The sequence below is a fragment of the Orbicella franksi genome, chromosome 11 (genome assembly GCF_964199315.1).
Source record: "Orbicella franksi chromosome 11, jaOrbFran1.1, whole genome shotgun sequence".
NCBI lineage: Eukaryota > Metazoa > Cnidaria > Anthozoa > Scleractinia > Merulinidae > Orbicella > Orbicella franksi.
In genome coordinates, this window is record NC_138155.1 from 20586303 (window position 1) to 20608838 (window position 22536).

General features: G+C 37.2%; 1 protein-coding gene and 1 long non-coding RNA gene across 2 annotated transcripts; both read right to left on the reverse strand.

Annotated features, from left to right (window-relative positions):
• Window positions 1-1329: 1329 nt before the first annotated feature.
• Window positions 1330-6034, reverse strand: LOC145502872 (uncharacterized). Its single transcript, XR_014051397.1, has 3 exons — window positions 4961-6034; window positions 4369-4487; window positions 1330-1545 (listed from the first exon to the last, which is right to left on the reverse strand). It is a non-coding gene; the product is annotated as an uncharacterized LOC145502872 (long non-coding RNA).
• Window positions 6035-15319: 9285 nt separating this feature from the next.
• LOC145460122 (uncharacterized) lies at window positions 15320-22449 on the reverse strand. The gene is made up of 2 exons (XM_081444854.1): window positions 22167-22449; window positions 15320-16203 (listed from the first exon to the last, which is right to left on the reverse strand). Exon 2 carries the CDS (start codon window positions 16173-16175, stop codon window positions 15456-15458), a length of 720 nt encoding a protein of 239 aa, XP_081300980.1. The 5' UTR covers window positions 16176-16203; window positions 22167-22449; the 3' UTR covers window positions 15320-15455.
• Between the last annotated feature and the right edge of the window lie 87 nt (window positions 22450-22536).

Sequence of the window (22536 nt, forward strand, 5' to 3'; positions counted from 1 at the left end):
CTAGATTTTTCTTTACTTTCCAATCGTCCTCGTTCATAGGCCGCCTTTCGCTCTTAACCTGCGACGTGGGGCCTTGGCACGAGAAAATTAGTGGCTCTGGGAACACATGACTTGATTAACTAGATCTGTAGCTACTGTAGTCACATAGTTTTGAGGAAGGATCAACCAGTGAATTAGACTGTTCAACCCTCTGTTTCCTCATATTTTTATTCGATGGTTGAATGCGCAGACAGAATCGCGAAAGAACTGGACCCCAGCGCAAACCGGGAGACTTGACGAGGTGAGGGGTGGCGTTTTGCTGTCTTATAATTGAAACATTTCCCCTGTTTCTGTAGATTTGAAGAAAACAGAATTTTTCGACAACGTGAACAGCTGTGAACACATGCACACAAGACACAGACGAACATTTTCACAACTTTTTTTATTTCTCCTAAATATTCATATATAGTCTCCTTCGCACCCTTTATTAGAATAGTCACGCAACGCTTTCTTCCCACGGAGAGACGCTGTGTAAAGATCCTAATAACAGCTGCGAAGGAGACTAAAACATTCACGTCGATACCTCAGCACGTGCCAAGACTTTCCCAATAACAGAGCTAAAGGACATTTACGTAAAAAAATTCCTTACAGATACCCGTGGCTTTTTTCAGACTTCCACTCTAGTCAGGTAATGAATTACTTGTGTCGAAAACGCAAGAAAAAAAGTGAAGATTACCGACGGCGTTTCAGAGATAAGGCGTGTGGAAAAATCATCTGATTTTGAGAAATTGATAACTTAGCCTGGTCTGTAGGGTTTTGACTTAAAAATATTGAAGATGAGTCCATGGAAGCAAACTATATTTCAGTGGTGTTTTATGTAGACAAGTCGGTTAATTGTTGCGTAAATTTACTTACATAATTCCTAACGATACCCTCCTTGTGATAAAGTATACTTTAACAATGTCGAACAGCTTAACAAAGAGCTCAAAAGAGCGAAAAATGCGGTTTTGTGGGGTAGCAAATTTCAAATTAACAAACAGATTCCATGTTGCTGTGCATCTGTTCAGTAACAGATCACAAATGACATCAACATGTGGTAAGAAAAAAAGTGGCACACGAGGTAATAGCCGAATGTGTAACTGATGTTCTTACCACATTTTGACCTCTTCTGTGATCTATTACTGAACAGACACACAGCAATATGGAATCTACTTGTATTATATAATAAAGAAACAAAAAAGAATATTAATGACGTCATCTACGCGTCTGTCTTCCAATAGATCATAAGTAAGAACCAATCAAAATACGAGAATAATTAGACTTATCATATACCTCACAATACGTCGATTTTGTTAAAGGCGTATTAGTTTGTGGATTTAAACTAACGACGCGCAAAATAGACCTTAACAACACTTCCAATCCCGTTTGCATTTCGGTTCAAATTTGAAAGCACCCTCTCCAACGGTAAAACTCTCCTGAGTTGGACTGGCGAGGGTGACACACGTTGATGGTCTCTTCCATCACCAGTATGTCACTGAATTTAATCTGGTTCGTTAACAGTCAGACCTGAAATGAAAGTATACACAGATGCTGATAATATCATCGACTATAGGCCCTTTCAAGCTTGGGGTCAGGTGACAAACATTTTGACCATTTTTTTTCATTTTATCGGTTATAACTTAAAAATTGCCAGAAATACGACAGTTTATCTTTTCGAGAAATTTAGTGGATATCCATGGAAAATGTGTTTTGCTCTCAAGCATGCCACTTTAACTGAAAGAAACAAGTATATATCAACTAAACATAACAAACATACAACGCTTCTGTGAGACTTTTTTCCTTTTTGTTTTTTCGTGTAGTTTTCCTGGAAATTAATCACTGACCCTGTGGGTAGCTCAACAAGACCTTTTTAGCTTGAGCTTTTTGTTTTCTCGTTATGTAAATGTAAAAACTATGTAAACCTTATTTATAGTGGCCATGCACTTAGCTATACAAGCACTAAGCTTAGGTAGCTTACAGGCATGCCACTGAAACAAAGGAAACAAATATTTCAAATGAACGTAATATAGTTAAAAATCCCAACTGGCAGGAGGCAGACCAGTTGGCTATTTACAAAGCGTGACCGAGGATTTGAACTCGGGACTACCGAGAAACAAATCCCTATGGTGGCCGGGTGGAGACCTTGAACCCGGGACCTCCGGATTACAACACCAGCGCCCTAAACCACTCGGCCACGCTGCCTCCGTTATATTCTTATACCACGTGATATTATGAAGATAATGTTTCTTTGATCCAGTTAAGAACTATCCATTCATATACACGCGAATATTTGAAAATTTGGAAGGAAGAATTCTCAAGTATCATCACTTGGTCTGATGAAAAATGGAGTAACAAACCACCCAAGCTAAAAAAAGGTTTGTTGAACCTAAGGAACATGAAGGGTGAATCAGAGATCTAAAATGATTAAATTAAATAAAGGCTAAAGAAAGATAATATTTTTTTTTTTTTTTTTTTTATCATAAATAAAACTTTCGCCGATTATTTCATAAGTCGCAAACTTTCTCTGTTTAATAGAAATTACACCTTTCTGAGGCTTAGTTTAAAGTGCTGGAAACCCTTTAGCCAGCGTTATTTTAATCAAGATGTGTTTACAATTAGCTTGATTAAAAATAAATTTAGTGATTAAAACTTAAAATTATCTTTAGTTTAGCTGTGTGGAAACATTTTAATGCAAGTTCTGAGGGGTGAAAATGTGATTATTCGAATATATTTGCTACATGTTTTTTTATTCCTTTCATTAACTTTAGCGTCTGAGTCGTAAGATGTATGTGATGCCCCTTAAAATCTACCTCTCGCCAAAGTAATTACGATATAGCCTCATGTACAGCTTCCACATCAGAGAGATCAAGCCCTAAGCGAAAACAAACGCGTTCTAACTGAAGCAACCCGTTGGCTGGGTACATTAGTGTTGCGCCTCCTTCTTACATTGTTCTCACCAAGCTCTTTGTCGAAAATATGCCATAGTTGTTCTGGATTTGTTTTACGAAACGTTTCGCTGGAATCTATGCTCCAGAGAACCATTTCGCACAGCAAATCCAGATTAATAACATTGTGTGGCGAGAAATTTTTCAGTAGGAATGATTGAGGCCATCGATTTACAAGACAGAGATCACAACTCTAAGAGTAAATAGGACTTTGTTAATTTCAATTTTCTGTCCCTTAGAAACTACACTTATTCCATCATCTTTATGTCTTAGGCACATTTTGTGCGTAACCTCAAATACTTTGTTATAATTTCAGCTCCATTCTTAACAGGAATTGCGGCATATCTACTGATATAGTGCCTCTTTAAATTGGTGTAGTCCAGTTGTCTTTTTATTACCTTTGTTAACTTTGCCTTGAAAATTGTTTCTTTAGTAGTTGGTAATTTAATTCATCAAATAACCTTTCGGCGATATCAGCTCTTTCCGCCGTTTTGTTAGCATAACCTTAAAGGTGTACAAAAAGTGTCTAGTATTACGGGATTCCACGATTACAGCAATGTCACTGGGCACATAGGTAAGAAAACTACTTTCTTTTGTTCTTGAATTTTTTCTTGTTTTAGACTTGAAGGTTATAACTGCAGTGAGGAAAGAAGTTATAATTTGTGCCATGTTTCATTTGTTGATGGAAATTTAAGGATGGCAACATTTTTCCTCCTACAATATTCGTTCATCAGTTCATAGCACTCCGAAAAAAGTTTTCAATCAAGGAATTGTGTATGAGTAAACTGAAGAAACGTTAATTCTTTCCATTGGGATAGAATCGAAATCTCTTATTGATTTGGTTACCGAATAATCCGTCAGCATTCGTCAGTGCGAGAATTTCTGTAGCATGCTCCACGTTAAAAGTTTGTCTGTGTCACTTAAAATTTGTAACAATTTCATTGTACGTTTCCTAACGATTTTCTTTCTAAAAATCCTATCCACGAAAGTAAATGACTCAATGATCCAAAAGATTTCGATTAGTGAAGAAGAAGAAGGAACGGAACTGAAAAATTTGATTGCTCCTTGTGATAGTCTTTGGGCAAGAATCTAACATTGATATTAGCATTAAGTTTAAGGAGAAAGGAAGCACTAAAATCTAAAACTATATATCATTATAGTAGGCAACATTTTCTGCGAACTATTCAGTAACTAGTATAGATACCAAGTGTAATACTGCGAAGTGATTGCACATACAACCAAAGCAGCTGAACTGCAAACCCTTGTCTGCTCAGCCGGTTAGTAAAAAGAAAAGAACATACAGCTAAAAGAACAATCAATTCAAGTTTCAAAATTTACTCGCGAGTTGAGAAAGTGGTCTCCTTAACGTCAGAATTGACCAGGGAACCAACAATCAAATACTTACAAGCAAAGTTCTCGCCTATCCTGACAAGGCTGTGGTATTCATGGCTGTGATATTGCGCCGATCTATACCATTTAGCATCGTTATAATTCTTTTACCTTTTTATATTTCTCGAAGGACAACTGCAAGGACAGCAGCAGCAAAGGTATGGGATAAATTGCAGCCTTCCGTTGTGTTCTAAACTATACGACTTAATTCTGAAAGGCTCTAAAAGCATGCCAAAAACCCCCCAAAACTTGAATAATTGCAATACATGGACTGAACATAGAAAAATACAACCCAAAATCTCTCACGTTTCTACGTCTGTAGAGAATTTCCCACTGAGCTTTGTACGTTCTTCGTGGCATTTTCTCTACCATCCTGAAAGGCATAAAAACTGCGACGACAAACATGTAGTCAATGTGAATTTTTATATGCCATTTTTTTTGGCCTTAATCTGTTATAAAATATAATTAAAACTTGTCTTCGAAGAAATTGGATTAGTGTAAGTTCTTTTACAAGTTTGCGCTTGAATTGCACTATCGAAAGCAGTTAATTACGTGAACTATACATCACCAAAACGTTTTACCCGTGAAAGAAGGTAAGCAAAACTTACTAATCTGGTGCAGCTCTTCTTCCGAAAGTGCACCTTCATTATTGCAGGGCTCTCTGTTGAATGTGATGTGGGATGTGGCATAGGCGTTGTCTTTAAGGGATCCTGTAGATCTAATTAGAAAAATAAAACTGACATATGACAAGTGATAAATGGATACCTGAAGCGTGGGTGATCTCAGAGAAGACAGCTTGGCTCAATACAGCACATGTCTACAGGTTTTTCACTACGGAAGGGAGTTGTTCATATCTACACTTATAATTTACTGCATCTTTGTTCTGCGTTTTCGTGAGGCAGTGAAAAAGTATTTAACGTTCCTCATTTTATACACATTTTAAAAGATCCCGAAAGCTCTTAAAAATCGCGTTCAAAGTTAATGATTTCAAACAAAAGACGAGAAAACTTTCTAACTGGAGTGGACCAAGAAGACATGCCTGCTGTTTCTAAGGAAACGAATCAAGTAGTTGGTAATATCTTTAATAAAAAATGAGCTCCAAAGAAAGTGAATTGTGACGTTAGGGAGTAATTTGGTGAAAAGACACATGGTGACTGTTTCACTGCTTATTTTACTATTTGTATTAAAGCTGCCAGTTATCATCATACCAGTGATCAATGCTTAACAATTCTTGGACACTTTTCATAATTAGTTATGTCAATAAAAGCAATCGGCCGACAACTGTGGTTATCAAAAACGAGGCAGGTAATAAATATAACTGACAGACAGGTGCTTGGAGGTATAACTTGTTACTAACGAAATCGATCTTTCAGTTCACGATGTCCTGTTAGGTGAGATAAAACTTACAACTGTGAGGTGTGAAATAATTAGCGTGAATGGGCCAACAGGGGCAAACAAAAAAACGAAACAAAACAAAAAACAAAATTTACAACACAAGCGTACAAAAGGAACCATATGGTTTTACCCTAATGGAAAAGGGCTAAAGATGATCTGTTTGACATATCGAGTGGCAACTATCGCAAATTTCTGATATCTGGTTATTATGAACAAACAAATATTGAGTGATCTGTCATTTAAGTGCACGCAATAACTGAATAGATTTGCAGATGTAAATAAGACTTTGAGACAATGTATGTTTTCTGACATTTCTGTAGCAAAACAAAAAACAAAAAAAAAAACGAGAAACATTAAATGGAAGTTAAACCCTGAACGTTATTCTCAGAAAAAAAACTAGAGACCAACAAACATTTCCAGAGTTATAAATTAAAATCAGTTTTAGAGATAATTCTTAGCACGAAAATTCAGCTTAAAGCCTAATTTTGAAGCACTTAAAAGTTACTTCTTATGACGAAAAGAAGCACTTAACATGCTATGATACAAGAAGTTTCCTCTCAAGATGTATTTTAAATAATAGATTTTTCGCCAGCTGTTTTCTTGTCGATCCTCGTGCTCGAGTTTCCAAGATTTACCAAATGTGATCATGACATTTCTTTTAACAACAACAATCTTTACTTATTTTATGCGAAGAATTAGTTACAGAGATATACTCTGATGTAATGTGATAGAGCAGGGATATTCAACAAACCTTTTAGAATTAAAAGGTTTTTTAATTGTATAAAACGTGTTGCTCTAGGGAACAGAAACTAGCTGTATTTTTCTTCTTATCTTAGCTTGTGTTGAGCTTTTACATTTATCATGCGGTTTATAGGTTATCAAACTACCGTACTAATTACAGTACTGGTTATTTCAAATACAGTCCTCCAGAAACCGCCAAGAAATTGTTCTTATGTTATCATCTTTTTTATTACAAAAACGATAAAAATGCACGCACCAGACTTAAAAAAATAACGTTATTTCGACAATTTGCAAACGCGCCATGTTAAGTTCTTTTCTATGCCCGCACTTTCTGCCATGAAATGTGTGTCGTATTTTGGTCAATAAAGTAAAAAATGACACGTTTGATTTCGAGAAAAGATCAGACTGGTCGCTTCACTGATAAGCTAAATTTATCTTTATTTCCCGTTTTATTAAAATGTTTTTCATATGGAAGAGAATTTTTGAACAGTTATTTCATGGATAGGAGTGTTAAATATAATGATTTTAGAACAGTCATGGCATCGAGATATATGGAAGGTTTGCAAAATGAAATTCAATTTCTTTCGTCTCAGATAGCAGCCTCGCCATTTTCGTTTTTATTTCATTATGTTAAATATCGCCAATTCCCTGGCGAGAAGAGTTAAGATCTGGCCTTTTTGTGTGTCTTTCAAATGACTGAAAACATAACATTAAAAACATCTACTGGCTGGTCTTTCGTTATATCCAGAATAATCAAGGGCCAGATACTGAAGTGATATCAGCCCGCTCAACCTCCTCCATCTACCAGGAACACTCAGCAGTTCTTAGTCCTTCATTATCCAAACATTACCAAAAAAAAACCGGATTCAATTATCATTTTATTACACATTTTTTGCAGAGTAAATATAAATATAATACATTCAGTTGTGAGTAAAACCAGGTTTGGTTTCGGAACACTGACGGAGACTTCTTCATTACAGTTTCTAACGCGTTTCACTTGCCTTCAATTTTGTTCGATCATCTTCGCTGTCAGATAGCCGATCTTATAAAACTTTCGGCTTCTTCCGTGAAACTGTTTTCTTATTTTCCACATCGCAATTATCAATTTTTGTTCTGGAGTTTGTTCATGGTTAGAAATGCATTCAACGCGAAGAAACTTTGCAGTCATGTGACCGCCTTTGGCCAAAGATAAATGTGGTTTCAGAAAAAAACACTGAACTACCCAATATGCTACCAAAAGACAACATTCAATGCTTCCGGATTGCATTCTTAGCTAGCGATTTTGATTTTTCGCCTAGTCTGTTCAGAATAATTTCCTGACCCCCTGAATATGACAAATAATCAAGCCAATATCACGCCTCTGATCTGAACACTAGATAAAGTTCGATAAAGAAACGAGAAACTGCTGACAATAGAACTGAGCAAGGCGACTAGTTATAGCTACTAGAATTTACAAACATTTTACAAAAATTTTTCAATGAACAAAGCTAAAACCTAAACAAAATGTTTAGGTAATAAATTTACAAACGTTTTGTTTCTAACATGGAAAGGTACCAAGTGTTTACATTCAGGATCCACAGACATTTCATTAAGTCTGCAAATGTTCCATATTTTCCAGTAAATTACAAATTAGGCACACTGGCTGAAATGCAAACATTACCGATTTAACAGTTGCTCGGAAATTTCATCTAACATCATCGAGAAATGTCTAAGATCTACTGAAACAAAGCCATTCCTTTTACATATGCTCGGAATTAAGAAAAAGCAGTAATGTCAATAAAGACTCCGCCTTTCGCTTCAGAAATCGAGCAAGTCAAAAACCGTGATGTCTTGGGTATACTGAATGTTTCTGAACTATCACTAAAACTGATAAGTATATTTTATCTTTTTTTATATTTTTTAAGCCCTGAGCATAATCTAGAGGTGCTTTGAAATAGCTTTGAAGTTAAAGAAAATGAGCTTAGAGTCTGATCTTCTAGCATAAAGATATTGTGTACGCCATCTTTTAGCCTCAAAGACAAACACCAATATGGCGGCTGTAAGTTTACTACCGAAATTTTCTCAAACTAATTTTTCCTGTAACTTTGTTGTGAAAAATGATACAAGGCAATTGTTTTGGCTCTTTCCTCTTTTTATAATTTGTTAGCTATGGTTTGTTCTGATATTTTTTCATGCAAATAAACAATTTCTAAGACCCTGACGAAAACGGCACCAACTGGATGAAAACGTTCGCGTAAGTTCAGTAGTATTTAATATTTAGTTTTTAATTTTCGCTCTGTTTTCTTGACGCCATTCTAATTTTCAAAGTTAATACCTAAAAAGGTAAAATAGCTTCTAAAAATATATCCCCTCCAGGTCGAATAAGTTGTTTGTTCCCTGCGAAATTCCGAGTTTTCGATTTCGCCGCTCACGGATCTACTGAGAACCTTACATGCATGACCTTATGTATCATCAATTTTCACTGCCTGACTTACCCAGCTATCGTATATCGTTGAACATGGTTTCCTATAACACGAACTACCTTTAAATAACAATTATATACCATTTCAGGCAGGTTCCACTAAGTTCAGTGACCGCATAAAATAAATTGAAAGCTTAAATCATAACACGATGCCCCTCGTACCGGCTAGAAAAGTAAAACACATATGACAAATGAAATTTGTCACAAGCGTGCACGTATCAAATCCTGGCCAAGAAATCCTTGGACCTAGATAATTGTGCAAATATGGACTGTAAAAAGTACTTACCAAGACATATACTGAGGCTGACCATTCAGAGCGCTCAAGTTTTAAACAGTAATCGTCGACAATTACTTTATTTTTATACCTTTAGTTTGACTCATTACTGGTAAGAAACAAGCACATGCGTGTTTTACACGCCGCGCAGAAAACTAAACGAACCTTTGTTTTTTACTGAACTATTTAGAAAATGGCAGCAAAGCAAACGATAAAAACAATATAGAAATAAATATTTGACTGTTCGGCATTAACGAGGCCCTGTTAGGATTAATTCTCACAAGCGAGGTATTGAAACAGCTGGGACATGGAGGAAAATGAAATAGCGAACGAGACTGAACAAGACTTGTAAAATTACGAGCAACGTAAAGACCTGGATAATATTGCTTGTTTTAAACGCTCAACAACAAAGAGGTATATTCACAAATGCACTGAGGTATTTAGTGAATGTTAAAACGCTCAGCTCAGCCGGAAACTTACGGTTCGGCGAAGTCACACCTTTTTATCCATGGTCTCAACTAGAAATTACGAGAAATTTCGATTAGTGTATGTGGAAAGATTTCCATTCCGTAAAGAATCTGTTTTTCGTCGATCGGAAGTTTTTTCATTAAGTGAGAACTTTTTGTCTTAAAAAATTCCATCTGTCGTCAATGATTGCTATAAACAAAACAGTTAAAGCTGACTTATATTGAAATTCCCAAGAAACTCCTGCCTCGTTCACTTAGTTGAATAGCTTTGTTTGGATCGAGAAATTGAACCAGTTTTAATTGCCTTATTAAAATGCCTAAGAAACGTCGGCTCTGTGTACTTAAAAAGGTTTTGTCGTTTTTATTCGATCGGGAAGTAAAAAAGGTTTTTAAGTGTCCATAACCTAATTTTATTTATTTATTTTTTTTTATGTTTTTTTTTTTTTTTTTTTTTTCACATCACCCAAAGAAGTCATGAGAAAAGCATTCGTGAATTAATCGAACAAAACTCTTTTTTTTTTGTATATATACATATGGGTTATTGACAAAGCTTGTTCAATCAAGATGGCTGGATATTCAACGGGCCAAGTTCTTAATGCGCGTGTTTATGGACAGACGGACTAAGGTAAATAGCGAGCAAAGATTGCGGCACATTTAAAAGTTTTCGAAGATTGCTTATAAAATCGCGTTATGTTTTTTTTTTTTTTTTTTGCAGAGGTGAAACCAAATACCTCGAGCCCAAGTATCAGCTACGCCATACTGACGAGGCCTAGCAAGGTCGAAACAGCTTTCCGTGGCTGCTAATACTCTAGGCTCACTCTTGGTAGCTACAGGGTTAGCACCCTATGCCATTGTCGCCTTTGTAATATAAGCGCCAGTAATCTGAGGATGTAGGCTTTACACCCTTACACTTAAGGTTTCCTTAACTCCGGCACAAGCTAAACTATCTGGGAGTTTGATGAGCTTGTTTTTCATAGTAAGCGCTAGGTTACATGTATAAGGCGATATTACTGTTGGCTTTTATGGGAGGCACGGTGGCCTCGTGGTTAGTGCACTCAACTCCGCATCGAACGGTCTGGGTACGAGCCCTTGCTTGGGACATTGCGTTGTGCTCTCGAGTAAGACACTTTCAGTCTCACAGTGCCTCTCTCCACCCAGGTGTACAAATGGATACGGGCGAATTCAATGCAGGGGGTAACCCTACGATTGGCTAGCATCCCATCCAGGGGGGACTAGAAATACTCCTAGTCGCTTCATGCTTCAAAAAAACGGGATAAGCTTTGGCCTGGTGGACCACTGGGCTCGAATGCAGACTTTACTGTTGGCCATTTTAATGACGGTATTACAAGTAAAATACTGACTTGAGAAATAGTTAATTAATTAGAATAAGTATGGTGAAACTTGGGATCTAGCTTGAAGTCTTCTATTTTACAATTGGGCTAAAAGTTCGAGTTTTTTTTTTTACTGAGGTTTCTTACTAGCTGTGATTGTTCAATTCCTATTTATATTCATGCTTCGTATCATATATTCAGATGAGGGATGGGTGTGCAGCTCGAACTCTGAGCTTGATTGTACCACCAGTGTAGCGTTACATAGCTCAAATGAGATACTATTTACTAAGTACACAACAAAATAACTACCACTTAGGCTATAAAGCTTGTGCAACAGCCTGAAACAAAAACCCCCGAAACCAGTGAAAAAAATGGGAACTTATTTCTCAACAAAAATGCAAGCAGGCGTGCCAACCTCTGGGGCCTGGAGGTGATATCAAGACAACCTCATTCCCAGGTTCTCTCATCTTCCGGGGCTAAGTTGATATCAAGATTTGCAGACGTTCAGGGTATGAATAGAACTTAAAACAAAATTTAAAAGTCTGAGAGCTGGGATGAATACATTGCCACTGTCAAACCTAACATACGCTTATAACAAAAGATATGGATGGATGCGAATGCAACAAAAGATATAAATGGATGCGAATGCAACCATAACGCTACTGTAAAAAAGACCTGAAAACATTTTCAGGCTATGAACGGGATTCGGACCCACAATTTTTGCGCTACCGGTGCAATGCTCTCCTAACTGAGCTATCAAAGCCACATGAAAGCGGACATGTGTGGGTTGACCCTTTACGTTCAGTGGACGTAATACTCGGCTCAAGTATGTGAATTCCATAGTAATAGCTGTCCAACAGTAGCAATTAAATGTAGACATGATGATACATGCGAATACAGCCATAACGCTACTGGAAAAAAGACCCCCCCAATTTTCATTTTTTGCACCGGTAACGCAAAGGTCGTGGGTTCGAATCCCGTTCATAGCCTGAAAATGTTTTCAGGTCTCTATTCCAGTAGTGTTATGGCTGCATTCCCATCTATCATCACGTCTACATTTAATTGCTACTGTTGGACATCTATTACTATATACATTCTTTGTCACTGTCACTTAAAGTCTAGTTCCGCCGAATGTAAAACACATTTAATACGCTCTTTAGAAATAAGAAAAGGGAATCAACTAGTAAATGACGTTGTTTTTGAGACACTCAAAACCCTGCAACGAAATTCACAGTAAACCCAATGAAATAATGAATTAATAAGAGTATCTGAAAGGCGGATTTCCGAGTTCCGTTCACTTAGAAATAATAGCAACTGCAGTAGCTGCTGGACACCATGGGTCAAACTATGCTACGGGTAATCTCAATTTATCATGTACTATTGTTCGTTTATAACCAGGGCCACACAACGAGCCATTTTGTCAAAATTCATCGGAAACAGTATGGCTCAGTATAAAGTAACGATTAAATAAACATTTCTAAACCATTTTCTAGTTGCTGGCAAATTTTAATCGTTTCCTTTCTCCCAGGAGAAACTAGCCTATATAATGACCCACCCACTCTCATCGAGAAAATCGGAGCAAAGACGCTCCCTTCCGATTTTTCTGGAGCAGAGCAGGCGGCTTTACACAGGCTAAGGTGAAACATGTCTAAATTTCCCTTTTGCCGGGAAGTTCCAAAATTCCAACCAGCGGACTGAAATTTACCACACACTAAACTCACCAATTGGGTAGCTGGGTGTGGTCGCAGGTGAGACACCTTCAGTGGGGCGAGATGGAAAGGGAAGTGGGGGGAAGGTAGGAAGGTTGATTCGCAGAGCTGACTTCCTGCATTAGATATTAGCAGTTCGCTTAGGAAAAGGAATCGTACGCGTTTCAATCAGTGAGCGACTAATTCCTGCAAAAAAAAAAAAAAAAAAAAAAAAAATGCATTTTGCGAGTTGGGATGAGGTTAATTTTTGGGTACCCCTGCGTTTGTCAGTCCTGTTCAAAACTTCCGCTTGGAAACAGACATCAAATTTGTTGGATCCTCTTATAAAAACAGACACGAGGTTCTCGCAGTTGTTTAAGGCAAACGTACTTATTTAATTGGACAGCTTACTCGTCAAGTGAATAAAATTGTGTTACTTAAATTAATCATCACACATGAAAAATAATTATATTAAACTTATTGATATTCTATTACATATCAGTATAAATCTACTAGCGTTCTACCACGAATGGCGTTCTCTCAGTGATTGCCTACGTACACTACTCACCATCTATTCTGTTGTAGATGGTGAGTAGCGTAGTAGTGTGCGGTTGTGAATAACACGATGGATGGCCGTTTCTTTTCGTTTTCGCAGTGTCTGTGAAGGGATTTGTATAACGTTTTGAACGACTAGTAGGTTTATACTAAAACAATTATATTATTTGCTCTCGATTTATTTGCGTAATAGTTGATTCGGACTGCGGTCTAGTCAAATATCACGCGATAGAAATCTCAGGCTCGTAATGTAATTGTTTAAGATAGCAAAATAATATAATACCGACACGAAAAGAACAGATGATTGTTATTAAGGGGCTGGCTGACATTTTGCCATCATTGTCTCTTGACTTTATATTACTTTTTAAAATAAGGACATTCACTCAGAACATTTTTCTACATGGTCCTTTACGCCCCAATTAACTTAGCCCCAACAACGTTAAAAATATTTCCTCCTTACAAATTTGTAAGTAAATAAATTATTTAGTTCATACTAGATCGAAAAAAAAAAAAACCGCATCTATCTATTGTCTATCTATCTATTGGCTATTCATCTCTTGCATCTTTTAGGAAAAAACATAAAACATCTATTATCAGCAATTACTAATTCTGTTAAGCGTAAAATACGGCTTGTCAATATGTCATTTACTATAATAATAATGTACAGCTTTAGTCATCGTGTATTTCTTGGGAGGGAAGCTAAGTTTACAAGCCCCGTGGTTTTTATTAGGTTCCCTCGTCATTTCTTTTGTCTATTTCTTGCATACTAACAATTATAATTTCTTTGTGTCTTTTTTATGACAAATAAAAATAGAATAAAATAAATAAAATATTAAAACAGAAGTCCATAAGACCATAAGTCTTTGCAATTAATTGATATAGGACGTTTCCAGAAAATATCATGTCATACAGTTTTTGTAGTGTCCTTTTATCATTTGGACTTTATGCAAAAGACGCCAAGACGCGAGATACTCGGTTAACTGATATAGTGATGGTCAGGAAGGGGTGATGGAAAGTCTGCTACAGTTAAATTTTCAGCGATCTCACTGCTACCGGTTAAGATTTCATTCATTTTTCAACAATCAATTCACATTGCAGCCAAGCTCTCAGCCGATAGGTAAATCTTGCAGACCTCGGATCTCAGCTAGCAGTTGAAACCAACACACGTCATTTCACAGCTGACAATTTAAATTCTGATCTTTTTTTCAGCTCAGTTAAGCCCCATCCAGTGTTACGGTATCGCTTGACCGACAGAAAGATACACTACGAAACTCTTCTATGAACCCAATGACTTATTTCTTTAACAATATGTAATGTAATCTTAGCTACAAAGGAGCGATTTCTGAACAATACAATCTACTACCAAACTAAGTTAAGCCTAATGCTAAACTTTAGTCACCACTGACACGAACTCACAACAAATCTCGGTGTCACCAAAGAAATCTCCTTACGGTCCACTTGACCTTGAACAAAGTTCCTCAATGGCTTTGACAATAACAATAGCACTCTAAAGCTTTTCCACTCGGTCTCTGCCGAGACAACTAACGGGAACTCTATAGCTTCTTCTCTCGGTCTCTGCCGAGAACTACTAACGGGGACTTTATAGCTTCTTCTCTCGGTCTCTGCCGAGAACAACTAACGTAGCAATCTATACTACATAGCTGTTAGTAACATTCTAGAACATTCCTGGAGCTTCTATTTATGTAACATTACATCATAATTACATCATTCAATAGATTGCTCTAAACTGTTCCATAGCGTGACAGTAGAAGATTCTGGCACAAACATTGCGTGACTTGACATTCTAGAATTTTCTAGAAACTTAAATATTCACGTCTGCTCTTCATAACACCAGACCCTCAATGGTTAGCGCATCGGACTCTGAATCGAGCGCCCTGGGTTCAAACCCAGGTACCCGGGGTCACTGTGTGTTGTCACAGTGCCTCTCTCCACCCAGATGTTTAACTACTTTTAGTGTTAGTTTAATGCTAGGTAGAGGGTGACCAGCATCCCTTCAAAAGATACTGGTAATCGTGTCATGCTAAAGAAGCGGTATAAGTTCCGGGGGTATGGACAATCTGGTCCAACACACATTTCACTAATAATCCACTCGTGTAATAAAACCTAACAGCTAAATTAATGCGCTATCCCAAAGTCCTACTTTGGCTCTTCACCATTAACTATAGATTTATCAGTCAGAAGCACTTCGCACTCTCAGAGTTTTGAATCTGTCGACAAGTCCTTCAGCCTTGGAGTCTTTACTTAACAATGTTGCCAGTTTTCCTCCCGTAGCGACATCTCTTTTCCTAACGCTATCAGGATCCAAACGAAACAGTTTCATCACCTTGTCAAACCAGTGCTCCTCATTCATCATCTCCTCAAACGAGGACTTCGCATCCGTCATCGCGTCAAACCAGGACTTGTCAATCATCATCGTGTCACGCCAGGACTCCTCAGTCATAGCCTCTAAAGTGATCCCTACTCTGTGTAGATCCTTGAGGCCATCAAGATGACGTTGTTTGTCTTTCTTTGTTTGATAAGGATGTGCAAATCGGATGGTAAGTTTCCGTACTGGGCTTTCTTTATCTTCATAAAATTTTATCAAGTCGTCTGCACATTCTTTGCATGGCGAGTAATTACTCGTAAGAATAGAGTCGACCTCTTTAGTTTCATCTGAACTATATAGTTTCTCTATAAAGTTTTTAAATTCTTGGTCTTTAAGCATTTGGCTTTCTGTATGGTTTTGGTTAGAGGAATCCTGGCGTGGTAATGTTCGGTAATTTTTCTTCCAGATTACCTTTCCACTCGTGTTCTTGATGACGACGATGAGATATGCTGTTTTAGGCCAATCTGTACCTATAATTCCTGTCGTTAACAATTTTTTCATGAAGTTCGTACTTCCTTCCGCCATTGTTTTCAGATAACAGTATTCTCAACCACTAAAACAAAACATGTGGAATGGCAGTTAAGTCAGCTTTGCAACAGCACCGAAACATGTGTAAAAGTAAAAGCTAAACTGGATAAAGAAAAGTTATAGCTTTTACACTGGCGGCAGAAACACTACTATACTTTTTCAACTATTTTAACCACAGAAAGATAAAGATCGGACTAATTTAAAAGGCGGGGGTGCACAAGAAAACACACCATTTTGTTCAATTTTTTTTTTTTATTTATTTATCCTGGCTAAGATTTAATTCCAAACCATAGCAAAGTATTCATTTTTAGAAAGATTGAAGACCAAAGATTATGAAAAAAAAAATTGCACCCTAGAACTGTATTGTAACCTAACACCAGCTAATTCAATCTGCAATCGGGTATTCAAGGGCGTACTTTTTTGAGAAAAGGTAATTCCTGCAAGAACTGAACAAAATAAGTATTTTTTTGACTTTTTTAAAAGAAGGCAAATAGCTTATTGTTTTAAGCATGGAGATTTTTGAAAAGTTAAAAACACATGAAATGGTGACCTTTGAGTCAAATCTGATACGGAATATCCGGCATAGACCAGCATACGTTTCAATGAATAACTTCGACAAAATACACTGGATGGAAACGTTCTATGTTTAAAACACAAAACGTACTTAGAACAACAAATCCTGAAAATTTCAACTCAATTGGACAAATCCTTCTCAAAATATCTTACAGTAACAGAAACTCTCAGAATAAAACTTCAATACCTTAAGTTCATTTTCGTTAAAAAAAAAAAAAAAAAACTGAAGTTTTTTACAGAATTTTATGTGTACTCAATTAAGAAAACGTTACAAAAAAAAAAAAAAAAAAAAAAAAAACCATAGGAAGTTTTAAATCTTTATAAAATATGCTTTATTTTGAATACTATTCCAGTTTTTCTCAGATCAGTGAAACATATTTAGAACATGGTGATAAGTGATGGTAATAGAACTAAGTGGAGTCTCTGAATTCAGTCTGTATCATACGAGTGATTAATAAATTAGACCGACCGCGAAGCCTCAGTCCAATTTGAATTGGGCTCTGCATAGGACTAAAACATGCAATTAATATTTGCACTAGAAGTCTAAAGGTCGTATTTGTGCCATTGCATTTGGATTTCTGTTATGCAGGTGAAGTGTATAAGCGTAGTTGACAGATTTTAAAAGCTGTATTAATTTCAACAAGGCCTGAAAGCAATAATGGACTTTTTTCAATGGACGATGTTTCTAAAACTGCACCAACCGCAGCTGCCCATTAATACAAAAATATATTTTCTTTCAACGCCACCTATATAATGCGGTAATGCTGTCTCAAACTTAAATGGCATTTAGTTTTGTATCGCGATTTAAAGATGATTTCCAGTCAGTACTGCGCACTCTCGGAAGTTTGTTTAGGTTTTTTTTTATTTGATTGATGTAAGACGTCACAAAATGTAACATTTCGCTACCAGTTACATGAAGTGAATTAAACTTTTCATGTCAACCCCACCTGGATGCGAAGCTTTATGCTTCATTCTTCCTGACATCGCTTGATAAAACGAATTCATACTGAGCTGTAAAAATCAAAGAAGCTGCTGGAAAAAGAATTTAAAAGGCCTCAAAGATAAGGTAAGCGGTTCGTAACGAATAACAGTGATTCGTATTCCACCGAGTGAGACTCACAAACATTGGGATACTGAGACTGCGCAGTACGAACTGAAAAATCATCTTTAACCATTCTTTGAGAAGCCTAAACGGAAAAAAAACGCGACACCATTTTGTGATAGAAAATCACGTTAACAGTTCGTGATCACTTTAAAATTTTTTATTTAATTTGAGACCACTCGTGGAGAGGCACCTCGGCAGAAACCTAACTCGAACTCATTAAGATAGAATTAATATCCTGGAAAGGGAATGAAATTACTCCCTCAGTTGAAAAGCTTGCAACAGAAAAAACTATTTGTGTTCAAGTAGACTTGTAAGAGGTCGACCTACGACAGCTCTTGGCCGGTTGGTCAAGTTAGTGAATTAAAACAGTGTTTGAAAGGACTTGTGGGAAAACCCGAATCCTCCTAAACACCGGAGGTGCCGAGCCCTAAGCGAAATCAAACTCAATCGCAGAATCAGTTCAGAGAAACCTGTTATCACCATTAAAAACTAACTGCAATCAACTTAATAAAAAAGAATCAGACTTAATCAGACTGCGTACCTGAAGACTTCCAGTCCAGTTTCAGAACTCAACCTTCTCATTTATAGGTTCCAAACTAACGCCCGGTCGATCTTAGTTGAATTATTTTGGATCACGCGATTCTCGTAAACCGGCAAACTATAATTTTGCACTTTGCTTTGTTTCCGATGTATGCTAATTATAATGTATATGAAACAAAGGAAACTTACATTGAACCGCAACATATACATAAAACGTACTCTCTCCATTAACTTCCTTGTTCCCTCTTGGTCGATAAAGGGTTCCTCTACAAATGACGGGAGTCTAATGCGAGCCTGAACTTAAGATAGAGCGGATACTTCTCAGAATTAAGAACGAAAATTGCTCCGTTAAAGTAAGGCGTGCTACAGTGAATCGTATCTGGTGCTTAGAATACTACTGAGTAGAAATGTAAGTCGACCTTCGGTGGTTAATTGAGTTAGGATATTAAAGAACCGCTTTGAGTTATTTCATTGACCGGTGGCTGGTTTATCTGCGCATCCTCGTGCTCTCAAGCTGACGTTTTCTTTTTTTTCGAAACCAAAATGAAAACTGGACCGCATCCTTTGGAATCATATCTTTTCTTGTTGCTCGTAACGATTGTCGTTAACGGTCCCCGAAAAAAAAATTGCGGTAAAAATAGGCTTTCAAAGTTAGTTGCCAGTGCCTTTAATTTTGGATATTCTATTGAAAAAAGATATCATATCAAAGGATACAGTTCTTTTTTTCTGCTGTAGTTACGAGTAAAACTACTATTTAAACTTGCCATAACTGAAAGTGCAATAGCAAATGCAATGAACTTATTGTCACGAACATATCAGATCATCTTGAACGCATTGTAATTTAATTCTGAAACAGTCTCGACTCTTTTCGTATCGAACCCTACTTAGCGGAGTTAATTGGGATGTGTATAACGGCTGATAAACAAGATTAAGTGAACCAGGAAGTCTAGAGATTCGAGGACCAGAGTTTAATAATGAGCCTTATTTTATCAGTTCGACGATATTACGAAAACTGAGCCAGCCGCAGGTACCCTGAGTTGAAACATCGCGTACTGTTTCTCAAAACCACTTGACTCTCTAAAAACCACATCGCTTCTTCATATAACACAATTTTTTGACCGCAGGTGAAAATCATGTCATTGATTTCTCGTGTTAATTAATAACTCGTCCAGTTTTGCCTAAAGTTCCATGTGAGCTAAAATTTCCTTTCTTTGCTTTAACGGAATCTAACGCGGACTCTAAAATAAGTAAATGGACCTTCTAACATCACCACTGGTAAAAACTAAAAACTTGCTCGAAAGCGGCAAGCTCAGTTTAGATGTTATCTGTCAAATTGTACCTCTTTTGAAAGAGTAGTTCCTCAGAATATAATACAGGATACTTGATTAACTATAAAAGTTCTATTGTTTAAGCAATAGAGCACTCTTTCTGTGTTTTCATAGCCTCAACTAAACACAAGGAGGGCCGGAGTTGGGCAAATTCGAGACAGCTATGCAAACCCGAGACGTAGTCGAGGGTTTGAATTACTTTCTAGAATTCTCCCAGACCCCCAAGTGTTTAGATGAGGTTATGTAAACACGGACTGAAAAATATAACATATAACATTTTCGAGGCTTGGTTACTGAACTCGGCACTTGTTTGCCATCTCGGCAAGTAAATAAACATGGCGGACAGTAGCTGAATCAAATTTTTATTTATTCCAATTACATTACTCCAAGTCCAGGATACTTGGAAGGATGGAGAATTTTCAAAATGACTGCTGTCGCCCTTGGACCAAAATTTCTTTCAAGAACTCGTATTCAAGGAATTTAAGAATCGCCAACGCAGTGGTTACGTTAATCGCCAGCAGGTCAGATCGATTGACCGAAATTTATTTTTCCTCAAACTAAAGCTACTCATTTGTAGACGATGAGGACAGCTCAGTGTTATGAGGTCAGCAACGATAAAACAAAGGTACGGGATGAATTTATTTTTCGTTGTGTTTCGCTTGTTTTTTTTTACTGGCCAACTTGATGTGTAAATTGATTCACAACAGATAAGCTTTAAAACTACCACTGCAGGCGTTTATGCAAACGAACAGTCTCTTTTAGTCGTTATTCTGTGTTTCACCTCTGACAATTATACTAAAACAATTATTCGCCTCAGGCTCAGTGAACGTTGGTACATATTCACCTCGACTTCGTCTAGGTGAAAATTCACCAATGTTCACCTCGCCTTCGGTGAATAATTGTTAAATAGCACACGTTAGGTCATCGTCGCCGGCGCATAATAATTTAAAGAAAAAAGAGTTAAAGAATTAATTAAGCCATCGATTCCAGTCAATAACATTTCCATTAAGAAATCTTTTTTGCGGTCTCTGGCCTAGCAGTGAGGTGTTCTAAACTACAAAACAAACCAAATACAGTAATGAACATCCCGTTTGCGACACAATTAACAAAAAAAATGGCGAGGTCTGACAACGTTTTCTAATTAAAGGAAGCTTGCACACATAAATTCGCATACATTAAAGCCTTTAAACCATAGATTAAGAGGTTTTCAATTTCGCGTCGAAAGTAATTAGACAATTTCTTTGGTTTTGGTTTTAATTTACTACGGTTTGAGAATGGCTGAGCAGTCTAATCGGCAAATAATTGGTTTGGTTTTGGTTCAATACGACACTCGGTAAATGAACTTAAAACACTTGACAGAAGAGATTTCATTCACCGGAGAATCGTGATGGGGGAAATTGAAAAAAAAAAAAAAAAAACATATACAGTTGTCGACGGAAAAACAGGAAGTATTATGCGCACCGAGGGGGTTGAAACATGATTCAAATCAGGATTGTCAGCAAAATGTTCATTCAGTTCTTGAAACTTGGGACAAGAATTTACACGGCAGAAAATGAAGAAAAATCCGCGATTGTAGAAAGATGGAACTGAACGAAAGAACAGCTTAAAAATATTTTTCGCTTCGAATTTAACTCAAGGACAACAGGTTTTAGCAAATTAAACTGTTGTACAGTGGAACCCCACCTTACGACCAACCCGTTGATACGACCACCTCGTTATTACGGCCACTTTATTCTGCCCCCCCCCCCCCCCCTCCAAAAAAAAAACTCAGTCCGTCATTTCTTTATTTAAAGAAACCCTTTAATTCGACCACTCCGTTGATGCTACCAATTTTTTCGTGGCCCGAGGGTGGTCGTATTAACAGGGTTCCACTGTATGAATAATCATGCCCGCAGGGCACAGATCACGAAAATGTCACCCGTCGAAGAGAGAGATAAAAATATTGAATTCGAAAACAACTTTAAGTTTTTTAATCGGCTTGAGATGCGAACGGCGGTGAAACAAGGAATCTAAAATTCAAAGTTGGTGACCAAAAATCAGAATTTCAAGGTTCAAGAGTAAGACGTTTCACAAAGGCTATGCCAACTACACCCGATAAATTTTTGTTGATGATAAAATTCAAAACGCGAATGAAGTCACATAAAAATTAAGACTTAAATAAAGAAAAGATAAAAGCATCATTAAATGAGCGAGAGCTTCAGAATTCTTCGCGGTAAATATTTCGCATTGAGAAAGTTTTGAAGAGAACTGAAGAAAAAGGGAAGGCAGTTTGGTGAATAAGCGAGGATATTCTGATGAAGCCAATAGCACGGTTCCCCTGAGTGACGTTCAAAATAGATAAAACGACCGAAGGGAACCTTCGAATCGAGTAGGTTGAAGCCTGAATGATGGAAAGAGAAGCAATAGTGAGATATTTTGAAGTACTATATTAGGTCAAAATACCTTGCAAGAAAGGTTACGTGGATTCGTCGTCGTTGGCAGTTCCTCGTGAAGATGTTTTCTTGTCAGTGTACGTTCACTTAATGGATTCGTTGATGACTGTCTGTGCAGTCCTCAATTCTTGAATGGCAAGTATATTCGCAAAAAGGCTGGGCGTCTGAACTCTGTGGTACGAGCAATCGGTTTTCGTTTCTGAAATCCTCTGAAATGTAGGGGAAGAAACGAAAAGGCAATGAGGCAAGACAGGAAAAAATATCAGTTGACTATGGAGAAGGGACTGTAATATGTTCTTTGGCTACGGAATTGAAATTAATGAAATTCTCGTTCATTGAGAAACGAGGAATACTCCTTGGTTGATCGCCTATCAATCTGA

Coding starts and splice junctions, on each gene's coding strand:
- LOC145460122 (XM_081444854.1), bottom strand. CDS start 16,175: ATGGCGGAAGGAAGTACGAACTTCATGAAAAAATTGTTAACGACAGGA.